At 40.6% G+C, this 22,733-nt stretch overlaps 1 protein-coding gene and 1 pseudogene across 7 annotated transcripts; one reads left to right on the top strand and one right to left on the bottom strand.

Moving 5' to 3' along the window:
- Window positions 1-6,624: 6,624 nt before the first annotated feature.
- LOC122910243 lies at window positions 6,625-7,375 on the top strand (annotated as a pseudogene).
- A 3,284-nt stretch (window positions 7,376-10,659) lies between these two features.
- On the bottom strand, window positions 10,660-22,465 carry ZNF846 (zinc finger protein 846). Of its 7 annotated transcripts, none has more exons than XM_044254272.1 (7): window positions 19,509-21,422; window positions 18,971-19,059; window positions 18,203-18,329; window positions 17,435-17,518; window positions 13,530-13,612; window positions 12,539-13,058; window positions 10,660-10,836 (listed from the first exon to the last, which is right to left on the bottom strand). In XM_044254272.1, the coding sequence occupies exons 1-7, from the start codon at window positions 19,555-19,557 to the stop codon at window positions 10,820-10,822; spliced, it is 969 nt and encodes a 322-aa protein (XP_044110207.1). In that variant the 5' UTR covers window positions 19,558-21,422; the 3' UTR covers window positions 10,660-10,819. The 7 variants fall into 7 exon arrangements, with proteins under 7 accessions (XP_044110207.1, XP_044110200.1, XP_044110202.1 ...); XM_044254265.1 differs by lacking the exon at window positions 10,660-10,836 and adding an exon at window positions 22,436-22,465 and having other exon boundaries at window positions 11,867-13,058; window positions 19,509-19,736; XM_044254267.1 differs by lacking the exon at window positions 10,660-10,836 and having other exon boundaries at window positions 11,867-13,058; window positions 18,971-19,082.
- Window positions 22,466-22,733: the final 268 nt, after the last annotated feature.

The following is a 22,733-nucleotide window of genomic DNA, read 5'->3' as shown; positions in this document are numbered from 1 at the left end:
GTGGTGCATAAACAATGAATCTTGGAACACTGAAAAAATTAATTTTTTTTAAAAAGGAGGGGGGACTGGCTGGCTCAGTTGGAAGAGCATACAACTCTTTTTCTTTTTAAGATTTTATTTATTTATTTGACAGAGATCACAGGTAGGCCGAGAGGCAGGCAGAGAGAGAGGAGGAAGCAGGCTCCCCACTGAGCAGAGAGCCCGATGTGGGACTCGATCCCAGGACCCTGGGATCACGACCTGAGCAGAAGGCAGAGGCTTTAACCCACTGAGCCACCCGGGTGCCCCGAGCATACAACTCTTGACCTCGAGGTAGTGAGTTTGAACCCCACGTGGGGTGCAGAGATTATTTAAATAAAAATTTTTTAAAAGGAGAGGAAATACTCTTATCTTCACACAAGGAAACAGGGGAAAATACAGTAAGAAAAGAATATTACAGGCTAATGTTAATCAAACATATTTATTAAATATCTAAAATACCAGTATAGGGGTGCCTGGGTGGCTCAGTCGTTAAGCATCTGCCTTCGGCTGAAGCATGATCCCAGGGTCCTGGGATGGAGCCTGGCATCCCGTGGGGCTCCCTGCTCTGGAGGGATCCTGATTCTCCCTCTCCCACTCCCCCTGCTTGCATTCCCTCTATCACTGTTTCTCTGTTAAATAGATAAATAAAATATTTTTAAAAAAATAAATATAAAGGGGCGCCTGGGTGGCTCAGTGGGTTAAGCCTCTGCCTTCAGCTCAGGTCATAATCCCGGGGTCCTGAGATTGAGCCCCATGTCAGGCTCTCTGCTCAGGGGGGAGCCCGCTTCCCCCTCTCTCTGTCTCTGCCTGCCGCTCTGCCTACTTGTGATCTCTGTCAAGTAAATAAATAAAATCTTTAATAAATAAATAAAAATAAAATACTAGTATGTAGGGCACCTGGTTGGCTCAGTCAGTTAAGAGTCTGCCTTCCACTCAGGTCATGATCCCAGGACCCTGAGATTGAGCCCCACATCAGGCTCCCGGCTCAGCAGGAAGCCTACATCTCCCTCTCCCTCTGTCCCTCCCCCTGGTTGTATTCCCTCTCTGTCTCTCTCTGTCAAATAAATAAATAAAATCTTTAAAATATCAGTATATAGAATACATTCAGAAAATTAAAAAGGCAATTCTTTATGTCCAAGTTTTGTTTTCCTAGAATAACAAGGTTGCTATAACATTGGAAATTCAATGAATTCACCACAGTTTTTAAAAAGAGTCCTTTTTTTCATTTAGTCATTCAAATATTCAGTTCTAAGGACTTGAATTAGATCATGGAAGAAATTCACCATTTCAGAGCAATCAGAGAAAAGCACATAATAAATTCAGTGGCACTTATGAGAAAGCCTCCCTAAACTATGAAAGGTAGGAAAAAACTTTAACCTTATCAAATTTACAACACCAATAAAGCAAATGGTAAAGATGCAATATGTAGTCCATTGATATTAACAAAAGGTATGCTTATTTTACAACTGCTAGTCATTACTTTACTAGAGATTTTATTTATTCAGGAAAGAAAAAGATACAAATGTTCTAAAGATTGAAACAGAAAAATAAAACTGTCATTATTTTAAATGATATGATTGCTTATGTGAGAACCCCAAAAGATTACATAAATATCAGAATTTTAGATAAAATTTAACAAGACTGCTGGATAAATTTCGATATATGAAAGCCACCTACATATTGTATACTGACAATCAGGAAATTTAAATTAAAATACATAAGATATATGTGTAATAAAATTATGGTAAGAAATTTTTAAGTACTTAAGAATTAATCTAATACTTTGCAGAGCTTTTGTGGGGAGAAAATTTTAAAATATTGAACCTCTTTGAAGAAGACTTAAATAAACAGGGAGAATCATCTTGGTCTTGGATTGGAAAGTCCAATGCAAAAAATACCACATTTGTAAAAATGATTCGGTTCAGCAAATGTCTAATCAAAAGTAGACCAAGTATTTTTGGAGAACCAAAAATAAAAAAAAAATCATGATACAAAATTTTAAATGGATCTCCCACAACTTACTGAGTATAAAAAGAAAAATAGGAATGGCACAACGCAAGGAACAGATCTTTGCATCTCCCAATTAAACTGGCCATCTGGGACCCATCAGGTACATAAAAGTATTAGTGAATGCCTTCTCCAAGAGCACAAAATTATGTATTTTGAGAAATGAAATGTGTGCCTTGGTTACTATTAGTAATGTCAATAACTTCAAAGGGAGTCCTGACAAAACCATGTGTTGTGGCCTCAGTATATATATCAGAAATATGTAATTTGGGTATCTGTGAGGCAAGAGATTCCCAGAGCTATTGACACTGAAGGGGATAATTTTTAGATGATGGTCCAGCAATTCATAATAACCATGAAGATGGGGGCATTCATTGGCCAGGGCAGCCAGAGCCAAAATGACTGACTGCCTGAAATTTGGCCAAGTGTGATGTTTCCTGGGGTCCTATTTTTATTAGCAACATTCCACTGTGCTCCATCACGTAGAATGGTTAGTAGTGCAATTCATTTAGTTTTTGAACACGCATTGCTGTTTACTCAGTTAATCCCAGAGGGTTCCCCAGGTAGCCAAGGGACAGATGGATGGATGGTTGAATTTATTTACCTTTTATGTACTTATTTTCAGCCTTAAGAAAAGGCATAATTGGGGGCACTCTGGGTGGCTCAGTTGGTTAAGCATCCAACTCTTGATTTGGCTCAGGTCATGATCTTGGGGTCACGAGATTGAGCTCCACATTTGCTCCTGTGGGTCATAGCGCCTGCTGAAGATTCTCCCTCTCCCACTGCCCCTTCCCTGACTCAGAAGCACAACTGGACTCTTTCAAAAAAGAAAAAAAAAGGTCAAAAGTCAAAAACGTCAAAACTGTGTTATTTAACTTTGAACCAATGGAAATGATCTCCGCTTTACTAATGGGGTTTATATAATAAGTTTTAATCCTTGGTGGCCCTGTTTTAACTTACATTGGGTCATATTAATTATTTTAACAAGGGATTCATAGGGGTTTATCAAGAAAACTTGTGCCAACAAATTACCGTCACTTAAATGTATAATTGTTGTCATAGATACACTCAAGATGATATATCTTAGGGCAACAGGTATACTAGGATTACAGGAATTCATTATTTTTAAAAGATTTTATTTATTTTGCAGGGAGAGCAAGAGAACACAAGCAAGGAGAGCAGCAGAGGGAGAGGGAGAAGCAGGCTCCCCACTGAGCAGGGAACCCAATGTGCGACTGAATCCCAGGACCCTGGGATCATGATCTGAGCCAAAGGCAGATGCTTAAGTGACTGAGCTACCCAGGCATCCCAGGACTATAGGAAATTTAGGTAAGGCTACAGTTAAAGAAAGGCATACATATTTATTCTCTATTTTATTTTTAATTACTTTTTAAAAAGATTTTATTTATTTGCGAGAGAATGAGAGAGAGAGGATGAGGGGGGAGGGTCAGAGGGAGAAGCAGACTCCCCGCCGAGCAGGGAGCCCAATGCAGAACTCGATTCCAGGACTCCAGGATCATGACCTGAGCCAAAGGCAGTCGCCTAACCAACTGAGCCACCCAGGTACCCTTAATTACTTTTTCTTTTTTAAGTAGGCTCAATGCAGGGCTTGAACTCACAACCCTGAGATCAAGTGTCATATGCTCAAACCAACTGAACCACCCAGGCACCCCTATTTTCAATTACTTTTTTAAAATTATAGTGGATATCATGTTTAAATACGGTGTGATCCCCAGGTATAACTATATTTGAGACACAGTATGAAGTCTGTGAAGTTTTTTCAATTAGTACATTTTAGCAAATGTTAATGTAGAAGTTATGTTGAAGAGGCACAAAAGCCAATCAATGCCCCTTTTATCTTTTTCTTTCATAACTTTTTTTAGAATATAAATGTTATCGCATAGTTGTTGTACACATGATTATTACATGTTTAGTTATCTAAGTTTTTAGGATGTGAAATTTTAACATACAAATTTTGGAATTCTAATTGGATCTAATTATGGGACTTAAATTATATAATTTCAATTTTATATTTAAAAACTATGTATACATGTTTTTTATTTAGCTATCTTTTATTTTCTATCCCTGCATCTATAGCTTTCTTGTTTTAAAATCAGCAAATAGGGGTGCCTGCGTGGCTCAGTGGGTTAAAGCCTCTGCCTTCAGCTCAGGTCATGTCCCAGGGTCCTGGGATCGAGCCCCAAATCAGGCTCTCTCCTTGGTGGGGAGCCTGCTTCCTCCTCTCTCTCTGCCTGCCTCTCTGCCTACTTGTGATCTCTGTCTTTCAAATAAATAAATTAAATCTTTAAGAAAAAAAGATCAGCAAATAATGTAACATTAGCACTATGGTATCTATACCTGGCATTTCCTGGGTGCCTAAAATTTAAAGTTCTTTTTTTGGAGGCTGTTCTCTTTTTGTGCTTCCCAAAAAAGTTCTCTTTTTGTGCTTCCCAAAAAAAGCTACAGCCCTTACTTTTTAAAAATTGATTTAGTCTCCTGTCTGACCTGGATTGTTTTCCAAAAAAAAAAAGAAGAAGAAGAAGGATTTACCTGATAAGCTCCTGGTAGTCCCAAGTGGCCCCTCCTATGAGCATCCACTTCTCTTTCTAGGACATCCCTATCAAATTTAGAGGGGCTGTGGTTTAAATCCAAGAGTAATATAATGGCAGAATCCTGATTTTGTGATAATTTGATTTTTAGGAGGATGCTTTTAACATGCTGATAGGCAGTGGCATTCAAGAATGCCCAAGGGGCGCCTGGGTGGCTCAGTGGGTTAAGCCGCTGCCTTCGGCTCAGGTCATGATCTCAGGGTCCTGGGATCGAGTCCCGCATCGGGCTCTCTGCTCAGCAGGGGGCCTGCTTCCCTCTCTCTCTCTCTCTCTGCCTGCCTCTCCACCTACTTGTGATTTCTCTCTGTCAAATAAATAAATAAAATCTTTAAAAAAAAAAAAAAAAAGAATGCCCAAATACGGGGCACCTGGGTGGCTCAGTTGGTTAAGCGACTGCCTTCAACTCAGGTCATGATCCTGGAGTCCTGGGATCGAGTCCCGCACTGGGCTCCCTGCTCAGCAGGGAGTCTGCTTCTCCCTCTGACCCTCTCCCTTCTCATGCTCTCTCACTCTCTCTCTCCTCTCTTAATAAATAAAATCTTAAAAAAAAAAGAATGCCCAAATACACTGACAAAAAAACTAACAACTTCATATGAGCTGAGAAACCTCCTCAAAGGTCTTAGGGAAGCAAAAACAAAAATATTCCTTCCTTCTTTTCTTTTTCATTACACACTGAGCGACTAGTTTCCATGGATGGGATCTTCTTTAACCCACTAGGTCAGAGAACAAAGAACAAAGCAAGTATCAACACAGGGATTTCCCCTTAAAGCAGTATTTAAATTTAAATCCTTAAAGCAAGGATTATTCATAGGATGGACCCCCTCCATCGAGTCCCGCTTCGGGCTCTCTGCTCAGCGGGGAGCCTGCTTCCTCCTCTCTCTCTCTGCCTGCCTCTCTGCCTACTTGTGATCTCTCTCTGTCAAATAAATAAATAAATAAAGGATGGACCCCCTCCGCCTAACTACTGAAGAATGAGAGGGGCCTGTCCAAATTTCAAATCAAACGGATGAGTGTTTCCCAAGGGTCACAATTCCCAAGGAACATTCAGTGACAGCTTTTAATGGCCTGTCAGTGGAACACAATTCACCCCAGACTTATTTGTCCATCAAAGTATATTTCTCACAAAGAAGGAACAGCACCTGGGACTCAATTTGTGTCTCCTGAGCCCTCCACTGTGGCCCTTGGTGTGCTCTAAGGGTGTTGGCAGGCCAGTGGATCAGTCTCTGCATCCTCACAGTAGTCTTGAGGATAACCATTCTGTGCTTCCCACTTTTCAGGAAACCTTCACCATGCCCCTTTTAGTATATGCCAATTATCCCTAGATGCTTCCACGACTTCTCATCCAGTAGGACACTTTGTTAATAAAATGTTGACTGGGGACCTCTCATACACCCAATCATAGTAACTATATACAACAAGAATCTGAGGTCAATCTCTTACCACAATTTAGATTGGAAAACCACAGAACATGCAGACACTGCACAAGGCAGTAATGGTTAAAGTTCAAGTGCACCAGTAGCCAGTACCCTCAGGCAGAACTTGCTGTTTGGCATAGATAGTAAGTCAAGAGCAGTCCAGAGGCATCCCCCTGCCCCCACCAAACGGAGTCACCTGTGCCAACGGATTTGTGCTAGGGTCCTAAATTATAAAGGTAACCAGATGATAACACAGATAGGTTAATGCCACTGAAAGTTTATTACTTAACAGTTCCAAGAGAAGGGGGCACACCAGGTAATGCAGGATCATTAGGGAAGCATCAGGTCAGTCAGGAGACAGAAAACAGGAATGAGGGAAAAGCACAGGTCAGAGCTGTGTTGGGGTTTCTTCAGGAAAGGCAAGGCAGAGCAAGGTAAAGCTAAATATTGTGTAGTTTGAATAATTCCAGTGGGCTCAGGATCACAGTTGTCTGCTACCTAGCCCTAGGTTGATTTAGGGCAGGAGAAATACTGGATTGGATGAGAGTTAAGATAAAAGAGGTGGTTGGACTATGGGCTCTGGAGTGATTGGTTTGCATATGAATCATATGTAAGCTTCCAAAAAAGTTATTTACTGTCTTTAAAATAAAAGTTAGCTAGTCCTGCCTTTGTCTGGAGGCAGCCATCCCCTGAAAGACAAGCCAAGAGGGGCACTTACCAGTACATCCAGGAGCTATGGAGGAGGCAGCAGTCCAATGTATTAATGCTCCTTCTTCTCAGGGTGAGCTTCTGGCAGTACCCCCAGCTCTGTGCACTTCACAGGGCCCTCCACCCAACCCAGCCCCATAAAGCATGCAGACTGGGGTACAAGGCCAAGCAAGTTTATGTCATATATTGGCTTCATGTGTGTGGTGTAGTGGCTGCAGATACCCAGTTCCTAAGGGTGAGGCCCATGGTGAGCCTGTCCATCATGGCGTTAACCAGCTAAAGTTTCCCCCAACATCTTCAGTCTGTTGCAGAGGAACAAGCTGGACGCCACTGGGGCTCTGAGAGTCTTGAATTCTTATGGGGCTGGTGAAGATTGCACATAAAAATTCTGTGAGGTTATCCTCATTGGTCCATTCCATAAAGCGATCAGAAGAAATCCTGACACCTAGTTCACTAAACCAGTCCACAAGCACAGGGAAATGGGAAGGCTGACTTCTGCAGGCTACCAAGAACTACGGCCTTGGAAAGGGTCACAAGTTCCACCATATTATTAGTGGTACTCACCAGGCCACACAGAGAGGGCACAGTATTATCCAGCCCCACTGTTACTGCTAATATAGTAATGTTTGTAAAATTCTTACCTATTAAATAATTTAGATCAAAAACAGTAACAACAGCCTAGTGCTGGGAGGGGCAGTCTCTCGAGGCAGCAAGAACCCAAACATGCTAAAGCAATATAATACACAAAAAATTAAAAGCATGATTAGTACAGTGGTTAAGCTAATGTCCAAACACAATGGTTTTTCCTCTTGGATGGAGGGTGATGATGCAAGATGGAAGAGATTCATATGGGTAGTAAGGTAACCTTCCATTTATCTGGAGGATGGAGACCTGTGGACACACTAGTTTGTAGTTTATTAGCAACACATAGGCACTTTCACACTATTTTCTGTATGTATGCTAGAATTATAAAATCTAAGGGTGGGGATAAAAGGGATACCTGGGTGGCTCAGTCATTTAAGCATCTGACTTTGCCTCAGATCGTGATCTCAGGTCCTGGGACCAAGCTCCATGTCAGGCTCTGCACTCAGCAGAAAGTCTACTTGTCCCTCTTCCTCTGCTTCTGCCTCTCCTCCATTCATGCTCTCTCTCAAATATTTCTTTTAGCAGAATGAAAAAAAAAATCACAGAACTGCATTAAAATAATGTAGTAGAGGTGGGGTACCTGGCTGGCTCAGTCAGGACAGCATACAATTCTTGATCTTAGGGTCTTGAGTTCAAGCCTCACATTGGGGAGTAGAGTTCACTTTTTTAAAAAAATTTTATATATTTTTTAAAATTTCTTTTCAGTTCACTTTAAAAAAAAAAAAAGGAGGTCTTGGTGGCTCTGTCAGTTAAGCATCTGCCGTCAGCTCATGACCTCAGGGTCTTGGGATGGAGCCCCGCATTGGGCTCTCTGCTCAGCAGGGAGTCTGCTTCTCCCTCTCAATTCTCCCTCTGTGCTCTCTCTCAAATAAATAAATAAAATCTTTAAAAAAAAAAAAAGGTAGTAGGAGGAGATAAGGAGATAAAGCAGAAGAGCCAGGGAGATGGTAGTATGAGGACTGGCATTGCTGGCCTTTAAGAAGGAAAAAAGATCCAGGAGAAAAGGAAAGCAGAAGGGCATCTAGAAACTGGAAAAAGGAACAGATTCACCCCTAGAGTCCCAGGAAGGAATACAGTCCTATTAACATCTTGATTAACATCTTGATTAATAATCACCATACCTGAAATCCATTTCAGAGTTCTGAACTCCAAAACTGTTAAGATAGTAAAATTTTAGTTGTCTTCTGACATTGTTTGGTAGTTTGTTAGAGCAGCAGTAGTAAACTAATAACACAATGTCAAGCTAGAATATTAAGGTATAGATTTTGAGGGTATAAGAGAAGTATCTCTATTTAGGGTAGAATGGGTACGGTAGAATAGGAAGGACAATTTCTCAGAAATCTATACCAAGACAACCTTGGCACACCCTGTTCTATAAAGCCGGCTTTTTAAAAAGGTCCCCAGTAACTTTTATGATTAAATCCCAACCTCATTCAACTCACCCAAATCAGCATTTGGTAGAGCCAATCATCACTGCTCCTTGCCTTGGATTCATGGACATCAGTCTTAATTCTATTCCTATTTCATGGGCCACTACTTTTCAATTCATCCGTTACCTCCTATATGACTCCAACTGCCACAGTCCCAGGGCTTGCCAATCCTCAGATGAAATTATCGAACTGAATGGCTTTAAGTGCCATCTATACATTGGTGATTCTGAAATACAAGTGCTCAGCCTGGTAAGCTTTTTTTATGTACCAAGAAGTCTGTATATAAGCAGTCCAGTGACTGGTACAATACTACAAACAGAAGCATCTCTGTTTCTCAGCCATACCCAATTGGTCTGTAGTTTTTATCCTTATAGTACACAATGTGTAAGAACAATCCTTGAAGAGAAAAAGCCATTGGAGACTGTCCCCTTTTTAACAGTTTTCCCAGAATCCACACTGATGACTTCTGCCTACTTCTTATTAGCCAGGACTATAAATTATAGTTTTCTCATAAATCCAAGGAAATCTGAGAAGTAGGAATGATTTTTTTTTTAAATTATGTGCCTGGATATAACCTGGATTCTATTTATAAGAGTCAGGAATAATGAGATGACTAAATACCACTTGCCATACAAAGCCAGAATTTTCCTATAATCAAACACCATAAAGAGCTTCATTTATGACCCACTTGCAAATACACTAGAAAGCAGTATCTAAAAACATTATAAAATGCTCTTACATTGTGAGGGCACCTGGGTGGCTCCGTCAGTTGAGTGTCCAACCCTTGTTTTCAGCTCAGGTCAAGATCTCATGGGTCATGAGACTCAACTCTGCATGGGACTCTGTACTCAGCAGGGAGTCTGCTTCAAAGATTCTCTCCCTCTGTCCCTGCCCCAGCTGATGTGCACACGCGCTCTCAAAAAAAAAAAAAAAAAAAAAAAAAAAAAAAATATATATATATATATATATATATATATATGTATGTATGTATGTATTTAAATGCTCTTACAGGGGCGCCTGGGTGGCTCAGTCGGCTAAGTGTCTGTCTTCGGCTCAGGTCATGTCATGGGATTGAGCCCTGCATTGGGTTCCCTGCTCAGTGGGGACCCTGCTTCTCCCTCTCCCTGCTGCTTTCCCTGCCTATGCTCTCTCTCTGCGTCAAATAAATAAAATCTTGTTTTAAAACGCTCTTACATTGCCAAATAAATTTCCAAATATTTCATATAGTTCAATGAAGACATATATACAGGGAAGTCTTAAGCTATGAACCATAATGAAAACACCATTCTATCAAATGAGTATACCATTGCAGAAATTACTGAAGAGTATCTTTAAAAGCAACTAAAACTTTGTAATACAAAACCACCACAAAAATAAAGGTGCCAGCTGCTTTCCTTGAGAATGAGACACAGAGAAAGGTGACTGCATTTATGTCATTTATTTCAATCTGACCTCCAGGAAGAATTGTCTTCTGTACACTAAGGAAGAGCAGTGCCTGAAGGCTTCCCCAAATTCCTCTCATTCATACTTCATTCCTCCAGTGAGTATTCTGTGAGTCTCTTAATGGATGTGTATTTACCAAAAATCATTCCCACATTTTTACGCGCATTCAGCTTCTTTGCAGGGTGGGTTTTCACACGTAGAGTAAAATGTATAAGATGGATACACCATTTCCCATGTATCCTACAACCACTATTTCTCTCCAGTGTGGATTATTTTTACCAATAAGTAGCCAAAGCCAAAAAAGTAAACATACACACACACATACACACACACACACACACACAGGCATATCCATTATTTCTAATAGTCATAACATTGTCTGCCTCTGTGAGATTGCCAAAGAATGTCAACAATGGGGCTGTTTTCCCACGTATCTTACCATCATAAGGTTTCTCTTCACTGTGTGTTGTGACTTCCTCATTAACACCTGAACAATCTTCAACATTTCTTACATTCACAAGTCTCCCTGCACATGAAGCAATCAAGAATTTCTAAAAGCTAAAAAAAAAAAAAGAATTTCTAAAAGCTTTCCCGAAGCTTTCCCATATTTCCTCCATGCATAGAAATCTCTCCAGTTTTTTTTGAATGTTGAGTTCTTAAGATAAAAGAAACAACTGTAGGTCTTCCTGAGTCCTTTACATTTGTAGGGTTTTATACCAGTATGAAGTCTCATGTGGCTATTAAGACCTTGACACTAAGGTTTTACCACATTCCTTACATACAGGTGATTTATCCCTACTAGAATGAATTATCATGTGCTCTCAAAGCCCATTGTCATATTTTTTTTTCATTAAGATTTTATTTATTTATTTGACAGATCACAAGTAAGCAGAGAGGGAGACACAGAGAGAGGGGGCTCAATCCCAGGACCCTGAGATCACAACCCAAGCCAAAGGCAAAGGCTTTACCCATTGAGCCACCCAGGCACCCCACTGTCATATTGTCATATTTTAAGGCTATACTTCATTCTTACCTTCACATCACTTTTACAGTCATTTTTTATTTATTTATAAGTAATCTCTATGCACAACAGGGAGCTCAGACTCACAACCCTGAGATCAAGAGTCGCCTGCTCTACCAACTGAGCCAGCCAGGCACCCGGACTTTTATGGTAATTTTAGTTATGTAAAATTAATGTCAGAGCAACAACAAAAAGGCTCTCCCACATACCTTATAACTGGAAGGTTCTCTCAAGTGTGAGTTTTTGTTTTTTTTTTTTTTAAAGATTTTATTTATTTATTTATTTGACAGACAGAGATCACAAGTAGGCAGAGAGGCAGGCAGAGAGGAGGAAGCAGGCTCCCCGCAGAGCAGAGAGCCCAACGCGGGGCTCGATCCCAGGACCCTGAGATCATGACCTGAGCCGAAGGCAGCAGCTTAACCCACTGAGCCACCCAGGCGCCCCTCAAGTGTGAGTTCTTACACTTTACATTCTGTAAAGTATGAACAATTACTGCTCTCCCATATACCTTATATGCATGCAAATTCTGCCCCAGGATGTTCCTATCACGTAAGCATGAAAAATGAGTACAGCTTTCTCACACATTCTTTACTTTCATAAGGTACTTTTTATCCAGATGAGTTTAGATGTGAATACTAAGATCTGGAGAACATTTACAGGTTTTTCCACATGCCTTAGTTCTTAAATGTTTAGTAAGTGCCGAAGATTGAGTGAAGGTTTTCCCACAGTCCTTACATTTATATGGTTTCTCTCCAGTGTGAGTTCGCATGTGAATATTAAGGCATGTGGAGTACCTAAAGGCTTTCCCACATTCTTTACATTTGTACGGTTTTTCGCCAGTATGCGTTCGCATGTGCATATTAAGATTTGTAGAACGAGCAAAACCTTTCCCACATTCTTTACATGCATAGGCCTTCTCTCCAGTGTGAGTTCTTAAGTGTGTGGTAAGGCCTGAAGACTGAGTGAAAGCTTTCCCACATTGCTTGCATTCATATGGCTTCTCGCCAGTGTGTGTCCTGACATGTTGACTAAGCATTGAAGAGTTATTAAAGGCTTTCCCACATTCCTTACATACATAGGGTTTCTCTCCAGTGTGTGTTCGCACATGTAAGACAAGTCCTGAGGAGCGAGTGAAAGTTTTCCCACACTCCTTACATAAATATGGCTTTTCTCCACTGTGAATTCTTACGTGTTTTGTAAGGTATGAAGAGTGAATAAAAGCTTTTCCACATTCCTTACATTCATATGGTTTTTCTCCAGTGTGAATTCGCATGTGTAAAATAAGTCCCGTGGATCGAGTAAAGGCTTTCCCACATTCCATGCACACAAAGGGCTTTTTTCCACTGTGAATTCTTCTATGATCTGTAAGGTACGAGGAATGAGTGAAGACCTTCCCACATTCTTTACATTCACATGGTTTTTCTCCAGTGTGGTGTCTCCTGTGTGCCTTACGGGATGACTGATTAACAGAAGTTCTCTGACTCTCTTTGCATTCACACACGTTCCCTCGTGTCTGAGTTTTCTTGTGCCCAGTAAGATCTGAAAGCTGACCAAAGGCTTTACCAGGCTCGACACTCTCAGAAGTTTTCTCCCCAATGATTTCCTTGAGCAGAGTACAAATAAAGTTCTTTTTAAAGGCCTTTCCATTCTGATTACCCTTAGAAGTTTTCTGTCTACTGTGAGTCAGAAATGAGTGTCCACTAAACGCTCTTCCACACAAGTCAGAGCCATATTGTTTCGCTCCAGCATTGCTTCTCTCCTGTTGATTAAGGTTTAAATAACTAAAGACTTACTCACAATACAACAGAATTTCTCCCCCATCACAACTTTTATGCATTGGAAACATCATCATAATTGAAGTGGTTTTTTTTTTTTCCCATTTCAGTGTACAGAGTTCCTGCCCTGTTTTTGAGTTATTTTAAGTCAAATAAACAGACTCTGAGGCTACACTCTACTTTCACAGAGTATCTTCTGGTAATTACTCATACTAAATCATTTAAAACCGAATCCCAGTTTATCAAAAACTGGGCATCTGAGCTATATTTATGTGGATCTCTGAGGAGAAACAGGTTTGAAGTAGGTTTACAGTGCTCCCCAAATTCTTGACATTCAAAAAAATCTCTTCAGAGATTCTTTTTTTGGGCAAATGACATTTATTTCATATCCTCTGCATCAATTCTGTACTTCTGGTCCAGGTGTGGAAGAAAGGAATTACTTTTGGATATCTTACCAATTGTATTCCATTTGATGTTTTTTCCAAAGAAATATCCTGAAGGGCTGTGAAAACTTTAGTTTTGAGCTGCAAATCCAATTCTGAAAAAAAGTAGAAAAATTTTGTTTCAGAGAAAAATCCTGGGACAAAGTTGTTTAAAAACATACAGCACAGAGAATGACACCACGAAATATGGTGGATCAGGGAACTCCAGGACTCCTTCCCACCAAAAAACAAATAAAAAGCTTACAAAAACTATCAAGATCAACTATTACAGAACTTGGGAATCTAGTCAAAAACTTACAACTGCCAAGCGAACACTTATAGAAAAACGCAGCAGCTACAGTTCACCGAGAGAGTGTGGAAGCATTTTAATTACCCCCTACCATCCCCACTCCTCAGGTCAGCTGCAGTCATGTAGACAACAGGATGCAACCCTGAGAAAGTTACAATTGCTGAAAGGAGCACTATGGACTTTGCTCTCGGAGAACTGCCATTGTGTGTTTCCATCTGTCTGGCAGCTTCAAGTATCATGGCTGCAAGGGTGTGCCTTTATATCATCGAACTCAAAGAGTTCCCAGAAGCAAGGCAGCATCAGACAACTACTGATTAAAGTATCTGAAGGCAAAGTATTGCCTATGGCAGTCCAAGGACAGGGAAAACATTTGAGACAAATAAAAGACAGCCTGAAAAGCCTTAGAAGGAACAGACTAGAAATGTTGGTATGTGCGTAAATAGGGTTTTGAAAAGCTCAGGTGTTTACCAGTGAATCAAGAAGTACACATGCACACATGGGGCTGGGAGGCTGGAGAGGACCCAAAGCTTTCACCTCTCACTGACCTTCAGCATCCACTCTACCAGGAATGGAAAGCTAAGAAAGAGTTGTACATGGCCCAGCTAAACACTGAAGGAGTGGCCCAACACATAGCCAATCAGCAAAAACTAAAAGAATATTTTTAGTTTTCTTTTCTTGGTTCCAGTTATTCAAGGAATTTCTGTCACTCTAAGATGACCACTAAACTAACAGAACACGGATTTCAGGGACCGCACTAAAAAGAATGAAGAACATACAAAAATAATTTATAAAAAGAGCCACAAAACAAACATCAAGAATACACAACAAGCAGCAACAAACCCAGGGAGGGGCTGAATCATATTTTCAATTGCCACATTATGATGTCTAAAATTTATACTTCCAACTAAAATATATGAGGTATGCAAAGGAACAATTAAAAAATTAATACAAATTGTTCCTGAAAGCCCAGGCATTGGACTAATAACTTTAAATCAATTTGTTTCAACACACCAAAGAGCTAACAGAAACCATGGACAAAGAACTAAGGAAACTAGAAGAATTAGGACTCAAGTAAGAGACTGTCAAGTAAGAGACAGAAATTACAAAAAAGAACCAAATAAAATTCTGGAGCTGAGAAATACATTATCAGAAATGTGTTGGAAAAGTGCTCAACGTAACTTGGTATCAGGGAAATACAAATCAAAGCCACAATGAGATACCACCTCACACCAGTCAGAATGGCTAAAATTAACAAGTCAGGAAACAACAGATGTTGGTGTGGATGCGGAGAAAGGGGAGCCCTCCTACACTGTTGGTGGGAATGCAAGCTGGTGCAGCCACTGTGGAAAACAGCTTGGAGGTTCTTCAAAAAGTTGAACACATAGCTACCCTACAACCCAACAATTGCACTACTGGGTATTTATCCTAAAGATACAAATGTGATCCAAAGGGGCATGTGCACCAAATGTTTATAGCAGCAATGTCCACAATAGCCAAACTATGGAAAAAAACCTAGATGTCCATCAACAAATGAATGGATAAAGAAGATGTGATACACACACACACACACACACACACTGGAATACTATGTAGCCATCAAAAGAAATGAAATAACCAGAGGGTATTATGCTGAGTGAAATAAGTCAATCACAGAAACACAATTATCATATGATCTCCCTGATATGAGGAATTTGAGAGGCAGGGTGGGGAGTTTGGGAGTAGGGAAGGAAAAAATGAAACAAGATGGGATTCGGAAGGAGAGACTCTTAATCTCACAAAACAAACTGAGGGTGAGTGGGGGTGGGGAGGTATGGAGAGGGTAGTTGGGTTATGGACATTGGGAAGGATATGTGATATGGTGAGTCCTGTGAAATGTGTAAGCCTGACGATTCATAGACCTGTACTCCTGGGGCAAATGATACACTATATGTTAATAAAAATAATTAGTTAAAAATAAATAAATAAATGTCCAAAAAAAAAAAAAAACCAGAAACGTGTCATACAGGAAAAAGGATAGACATATACACAAATAGAACAAAGAATCCATAAGAAAATCCCCATACATTTAGAATAAATATATTCTCAACAAGTGTGCCATGACCATTCAATGGGGGAAAGAACAGTCTCTTTAATACACAATACCAGATAACTGGTATTTCTATGCAGAAGAATCAAACTGGACCCCTACTTCACACCATATATACCAATTCACTCAAAATGGATCAAAACCCTAATGTAAAGGCTAAATGTATAAAACCCTTAGAAGAAAACAAGGGGGTAAATCTTCAGAACCTCAGATTTGATAGTGTCCAATATTTCTGTTCTTAGATATGACATCAAAAGCACCAAAGAGAACAAAAGATAAATTGAACCCCACGGCAATTTAAAACGTACATCAAAGAACACTATCAAAAAAGCAAAATGATAACCCCAAAAGTGGGAGAAAATATTTGCATATCATCCATGTGATATATGTCCACTATTAGAGTACAGAAAGAACTCCTATGCTTTAACAACAAAACAACTCAAAGTAAAAAATGGGCGAAGAACTTGAATCGGCATTTCTCCAAAGACACAGAAAATGGTCAACAAGCACACAAAAAGATGTCCAACATCACTTGTTTTAGGGAAATGCAAATCAAAACTACCGTAAGATACCACTTCATACCTGCTAGGATGGTTACTATTAAAAAAAAGAAGAGGGAGGAGAGAGGAAGGAAGGAAGAAGTGATGGCAGGGACGTGAAGTAACTTCTACACTGCTAGAGGGAATAGAAGATGGTACAGCTTCTGTGTTAAACAGTTTAGTAATCCTTAACAAGTTAAACATAAAATGACCATATGCCGCACAAATCTATTTCTAGGTAATAAGTAATAGTCCTGAAACTGAATTCTGTATGATCCTATTTGATATGCACAGAACAGACAAACCTATAAATTATAAAGCAGATTACTAGCTGCAGAGAATAGGGGTAGAGCTGAAGGGAGACTGACTGACTAATGGTTACAGGGTTTCCTTTTCAAGTGATAAGTGATGAAAATATTTTGGAACTAGAAAGAGCTGATGGTTGCACAACACTGTGTATGTACTCAACAACAATAAATCATATTTATTAAAATGGTTAATTTTTGTGTATTTTATCTTAAAAAATGGCATATACATATGTTTAAATATGCATGAAACAAGATAAAAAGGTTGAAACAAAAGGGAAGTTGGATTACACAAAGTACAGCTGTGTTAGGAGTCCAGCAATGGTAAGGCTATGGTGTTAAAATTGTAGGCAATTTCCAAAGCTTAATACTCTGGAAAACTAAGGCTGACAGTGAACAAAAAACACTGATAGAATCAGGAAAGCAAGAGAGAAAGCACTGCAAAATGAGCTACTGTAAGTAATGACATTTTCAATTGAGTCAGACAGAACTTTCTGGGAGAACAGAAAAAGGTTGAGATCGCTGGAAATTTAAAGGAAAAGGGAGATGAAGGTTCCTAAGCAAACTCAGAAACCAAATGACTTCCTTCTCAGAAAGAGTTTACCTTTGAAAGTTTGCCAAGTGGCATTTCCAAACGTACTGTACCTTTCCCAGGCTAGTCACATCACTTGTCACAAAACCGTACCTCATGAACTTACCCTGCAGAATTCCTCTCCCTCCTGTGCTCAGCTCTTCTGCTCCTCCCATTAGAGAGTTGAGATCAGGTTTGCATGATTCATATCCTGCTTACAGGAAGAATATGTAAGGACCTCGCAAGACATGAAACATGGCTCTTTGGATAGGAACCAACACTTTAGCTTCAGGGATTTTGTAGACAGTGAAGTCTCACTTTACAAACGCCAAATAATCACACAAAATTTTAAATCAATGCAATAAAACTATTCTAAAAGGAATAAAAATGTGAGTATATTCTTTCTGTGCCCTCAAATGACGAGAGAGCTCAAGACTTGAAAATCGTGTCTAGGGGGGCCTGGGTGGCTCAGTGGGTTAAGCCGCTGCCTTCAGCTCAGGTCATGATCCCAGAGTCCTGGGATCGAGTCCCGCATCGGGCTCTCTGCTCAGCAGGGAGCCTGCTTCCCTCTCTCTCTCTGCCTGCCTCTCCATCTACTTGTGATTTCTCTCTGTCAAATAAATAAATAAAATCTTTAAAAAAAAAAAAAAAGAAAAGAAAATCGTGTCTGGCCTCTACACACATTTAAAGTCCTAAGGATTTCAGTCCCTAAAAGGAATAAAGTCATTTATTTAGACAGATCTTCATTTTCACAGGGAATCCTCTAGACAGTAAGGCCCCTGAGGCCAGGAATTACATCTGTCTTGTTTACCACAGTATTCCCATCTGACAGCAAAGATACTTATGAAACATTCATTTCATAAAGGGCTCAGTGAAGAAATGATGCCAACCTTACCTAGTATAATGAGATTCTGGTAGTTCTCCAACATCACATCTCTGTAGAGATCTCTCTGTGTTTGATCCAACAAAGTCCACTCCTCCTGGGTAAAGGTCACAGCCACATCCTCGAAGGTCACTAAGTGCTAAACCATCAAATACATACTGGCTTCAGCTAACCACTGTCTTCTTTGAGGTTCTCAGGAAGATGTATGAAAGACTGAGGAAGGTAGACCAGAAACCTACAGTACTCCTGGGACCAGACATCATCTCTTCTCTACCTACAGATACTGTCTGGTGATCACAGCCAGTAACATGGACTTACCAGCATCACTGACATGTGACTAAACTTCTGTTACCACTACTTGACTATGGTCTCTTTTTGCTTTATTACTCCTCTATTTATAAGCTACACTTAGCACTGAACACAGTGCAACACTGTGTAAAATCTTCTAACAGATAAATTATTTCCACAATAACACATGCTTTGTATGAGATTAGATACCTTCATATCATTCCTCAGTATCTATCATAACACTCAGCAAAACAACAGGCCAACAAGCATGACTGAGGATCAGAAAGAATTAGTGAATAGTGGGATAAAAGAATCATATCCATGTAATCCCTATATATTCTGAGATGGCATGAGTCCTGGAGAAACTGACCAGAGACTCATTCCTTAAGCAGGGTCATTAGTTGCTATAAGAAGATTGGGGACATTACAAGGAGATACGGCTACCTAATATATAAGGCTGACATTCTGAAGAAAGATCAACTTTTCACTTACCTGAGAAGAATCCATCAGTAACCCAGCCACCATCTTTGCCTCCTCAATCTTCCCCTCAGGAAGATAGAAAGGGTTCCGAGAAAGATAACCTCAGAGAGAAGAATGCCATGAACTGGGAAGCCAATCCAATTCCAGTAATAACATGCTTATAAGCTATTCCACACCATGCATAGAACATACCACAAACACACTAATTCCATAAACTGGCAAAGTGCTGAGTTACCTGGAGCAAAAAATGGTTTTCTGGATCTTGCTACCCATAAGAAACAGGTTAAATATTCCACCTTAGAGTTACACAAATTACAGTAGAGAGAGACAGAGCTGTCTGACACAACAGAATTCATGAACATGTTATTCCCTCAAACAGCACACACACCTTCTTGCCTCCCAAATCCCAGGAAACTGACTTATACATGCTCTACTCATTTCCATTTTTCTTCTATGGCCCACTGCACCATCGCTCAGGCTCTGAGCACTGAGCACTGGATCTTCCACTTGTGAAGGAACTACATAAAAAGAAGCATCAATAAGAACTCACCATACACCTGATTCACATCAAGGGCTTCCATCCTGTGATCTGATAGCATTTCCAGAATATTCCATAACTCACTCTGAAGACCACTTCAGAGAAGCTTCTGAGTTTAAATTAAGAGCTTGATCTCAATTTTCTTTGAATACTGGAGTGTCTGGGTAACTGGTTCACAATATCCATCATTAAGCAATAGACATTTTCCCTCAATCATCCAACACCACTCTCTAGCCATCTCTGTGCAGATGAAACATGTGACAGCCATTAAAAACCCGAATATCCTACCATGCAAATATTAATGCCAACCTCTATTTACTGAGGACTGTTCTACAATATATACTGTTCTACATATATAACTCCTTTAACTGCCCTAACAACCCTCCAAATTGGGTATTAATAACTGTCATTTAATAGTTCAGAAAATGGAGGTTCACACAGTATTAATAGCTATCTCAAGTCACCCATCAGAAAAGCTAGGCAGACACATACTGGAATGGCAAGAGCCTTATCTCCTGTGGTGGTTGTTATTCCTGACATGACCAGAATTCAGTCCACATCCTCTGCTAGGCATAATGGAGATGAGAAATACAAAAGGTTTTATGAAATGAGAAGTCCCTCTGAATACCCCTGCGGGAGCTTTGTCGGATTTGGAAACTTTGCCACCTTCCGTCTCTTATTCCTTCATTCAGTTAGCAAATACTTAGTACGGGTCTTCCTTCTGCCAGGCCAGGTACAAGGCAATGAGAAGGGAACAGTTTTTAGGGATCTCACAGTACAATCTGGTAATGCAGGTAATAAACAGATAATCATCAGTTGGTGATATGCAGTATAAAGAATCAATCCCATTAAAGTATAAGGAGTACTGCACATATACAAATATACTCCTGATACAGAGACAAGGCTAGTTAGAGGTAGGATAAAGACGGAACTGGGAAATAATCACTTCAGAGGCCTGTGATAATTGATACCTCACTTACTTCAAAAGTAGTGCCCAAATTTTGACCCAAAGACACCCAACCTTGAAATATCATAATTTTAGAAAAACTCAAAATAACATTTCTCATGTTACCCACTCCAACAGCATCTGAATCATGTCACTGGGTTGTTGTTCTTTTTTTTAATGTTGAAACTAAAGGCTTTCCATATTATCTCACAGTTAACCACAAAGACTAGTATATAAATATATCATGCATTGTTTCACCTTTTCTTATTATTGATCAGTTCTACTTTTTTCCATCATTAGTTTTATTTTTATTCACCCTTTCAGTACATTTTCTTCTACTTCTTTATTTCTTGCTCAATCTTAATGAAGTAGCAAGCTTAGTTCCACTTCTCAAACTTCTTTTATTAAACTACAGCATACATACAACTAAGGGAGGCAATCATGAATAAAAACCTCAATAAGGTATTAAGAAATGAACAGCCCCATGTAACCATCATTCAGGTTGAGAAGTAGAACACACCCAAATCCAGCATCTCAGACATATTCCTGGTCTCCCCCAAATCACTCATTCCATGCCTCCCAACTGCATCCACTATCCTGACATTTAACACTCTAGAGTGTTCTGCCCGTTTTTGAATTTTAAAGACAGAGTATCAAGCAGCATGGATTCTTTTATGTCTGGCTTCTTTCATTCAACATTATGTTTTGTGACGTTCATCCAAGTTGTTACATCTGTGCTCCTTTCTTTTACTAAATAGTATCCCACAAAAAATATATGCTACAATTCATCCACTCATCCTTTGATCAACTTTGGATTATTTCCAATTTAGGGATATTTCAAATAATGATGTTACAAATAGTGTTTATGTTGAATTGGCAGACGTGTGTGTGTACTGGTGTGTAAGTTAGTTGATACACTTTGAAAATGTGTTTCCAGGGGCACCTGGGTGGCTCAGTGGGTTAAGCCGCTGCCTTCAGCTCAGGTCATGATCCCAGGGTCCTGGGATCGAGCCCCGCACCGGGCTCTCTGCTCAGCGGGGAGCCTGCTTCCTCCCCTCTCTCTGCCTGCCTCTCTGCCTGCTTGTCATCCCTGTCAAATTAAAAAAAAAAAATGTGTTTCCACTAGCAGTTATGCACATCTCACTTGATACATTAACCCTTGGCACTGCCACTTTTTTTAGTTTTTCTTTTATTTAGATATTTAGTGTGTGCAGTAGTATTACACCATGGTTTTTATTTGCAAATCTCTGGTTGCTAGTGATATGAAGTATCTTTTCATGTATTTATTGTCTATTTGCATTTTTTTTGCTTTTATTGAAGAGCCTACCCAAACCTCTTGCTCATTTTTCACCTTAGGTATTAATTTGTAGGAGTTATTACATAACTCCTCTGTCCTTACACGTGAGGCAATTAACCAAGTACTAAAGGTCGAATATCATGCCTGCAAATTATTTTAATCTTATTTTCAAAGAGCTTATCATAAACATTTAACTATACACATGGAGAGAGATGTAGAAAGAGGTATACTACGCATGCAAAATACTAACAAATGGTCAATGTGCGACAAGGGAACACCTGAATAATTCGTCAAACGTCAATAACGGGTGCCCACAGCCAGAGAGAGCATTTCCGTCCAGCGCTCACCAGAACCTCCCGCCATCCCCAGGTCAGTGAAAAGAGGGCACTGCGGCCGTTTTCCACCACTGCGTACACGTTTCTCCTCTGGAGAAGGGGCAAAGCGGTCTGGTAGCTTTGGAGGAGCACACGGGAGGGAGAAAAGGCCCTGCCTCCTCCGGGGTCCCTGAGCCACGACCCCTCCCCCAACCCGTGCGGGCGGAGCAGACAGAAGCTCTCGGAGAGACCCGGGCGGCTTCAGTCCCTCCGGCGCTGTGTGCCGGTGGGGAGGAGGTGCCGCGACTCCCGACCACCCCAAGAAGTTCGAAACCCCCGAGGCTGAGCGCCCTGCGGGAAGCCAACAGAATGGAAAACTCACCTCCCACGCAGGGCGGAGCGGGAAGTGAGGCGTTAGCCGAGGAGCGCTTCCGCTTCCGCTTTCCGCCACGAGGTCAGCGTAAGGGGCGGGGCCCCAGGAGCATCTGGGTCTGGTGGCATTTGGACTTGGTTCCCCCCCGGTGCAGGCTGTCCACACTGACTGGGCAGGAGAGCCGAGCGGAGTCCAGGGCACCGAGCTGGAAGAGCAGCGGGCGTGGTGGGCAAGGTGTGCCTCCGGGTTCCCGGCCAAGGAGGCTCATCAAGTGGTTTTCTACAAGTCTTTCTCGTTGGTTCAGCTC

The sequence above is a fragment of the Neovison vison genome, chromosome 6 (assembly GCF_020171115.1).
Source record: "Neovison vison isolate M4711 chromosome 6, ASM_NN_V1, whole genome shotgun sequence".
Taxonomy (NCBI): Eukaryota; Metazoa; Chordata; class Mammalia; order Carnivora; family Mustelidae; genus Neogale; species Neogale vison.
This window is presented reverse-complemented; position numbering and strand designations above follow the sequence as displayed.

What these genes read in the sequence shown, in the direction of transcription:
- ZNF846 (XM_044254265.1), bottom strand. Translation starts at nt 19,557, where the DNA reads ATGCTATCAGATCACAGGATGGAAGCCCTTGATGTGAATCAGGTGTAT. An exon ending in TACTGATGGATTCTTCTCAG is followed by an intron (nt 18,330 to 18,970) that starts GTAAGTGAAAAG and finishes TTGATGGTTTAG; the next exon opens with CACTTAGTGACCTTCGAGGA. An exon ending in CATCAAATGGAATACAATTG is followed by an intron (nt 13,059 to 13,529) that starts GTAAGATATCCA and finishes CTTAATCAACAG; the next exon opens with GAGAGAAGCAATGCTGGAGC.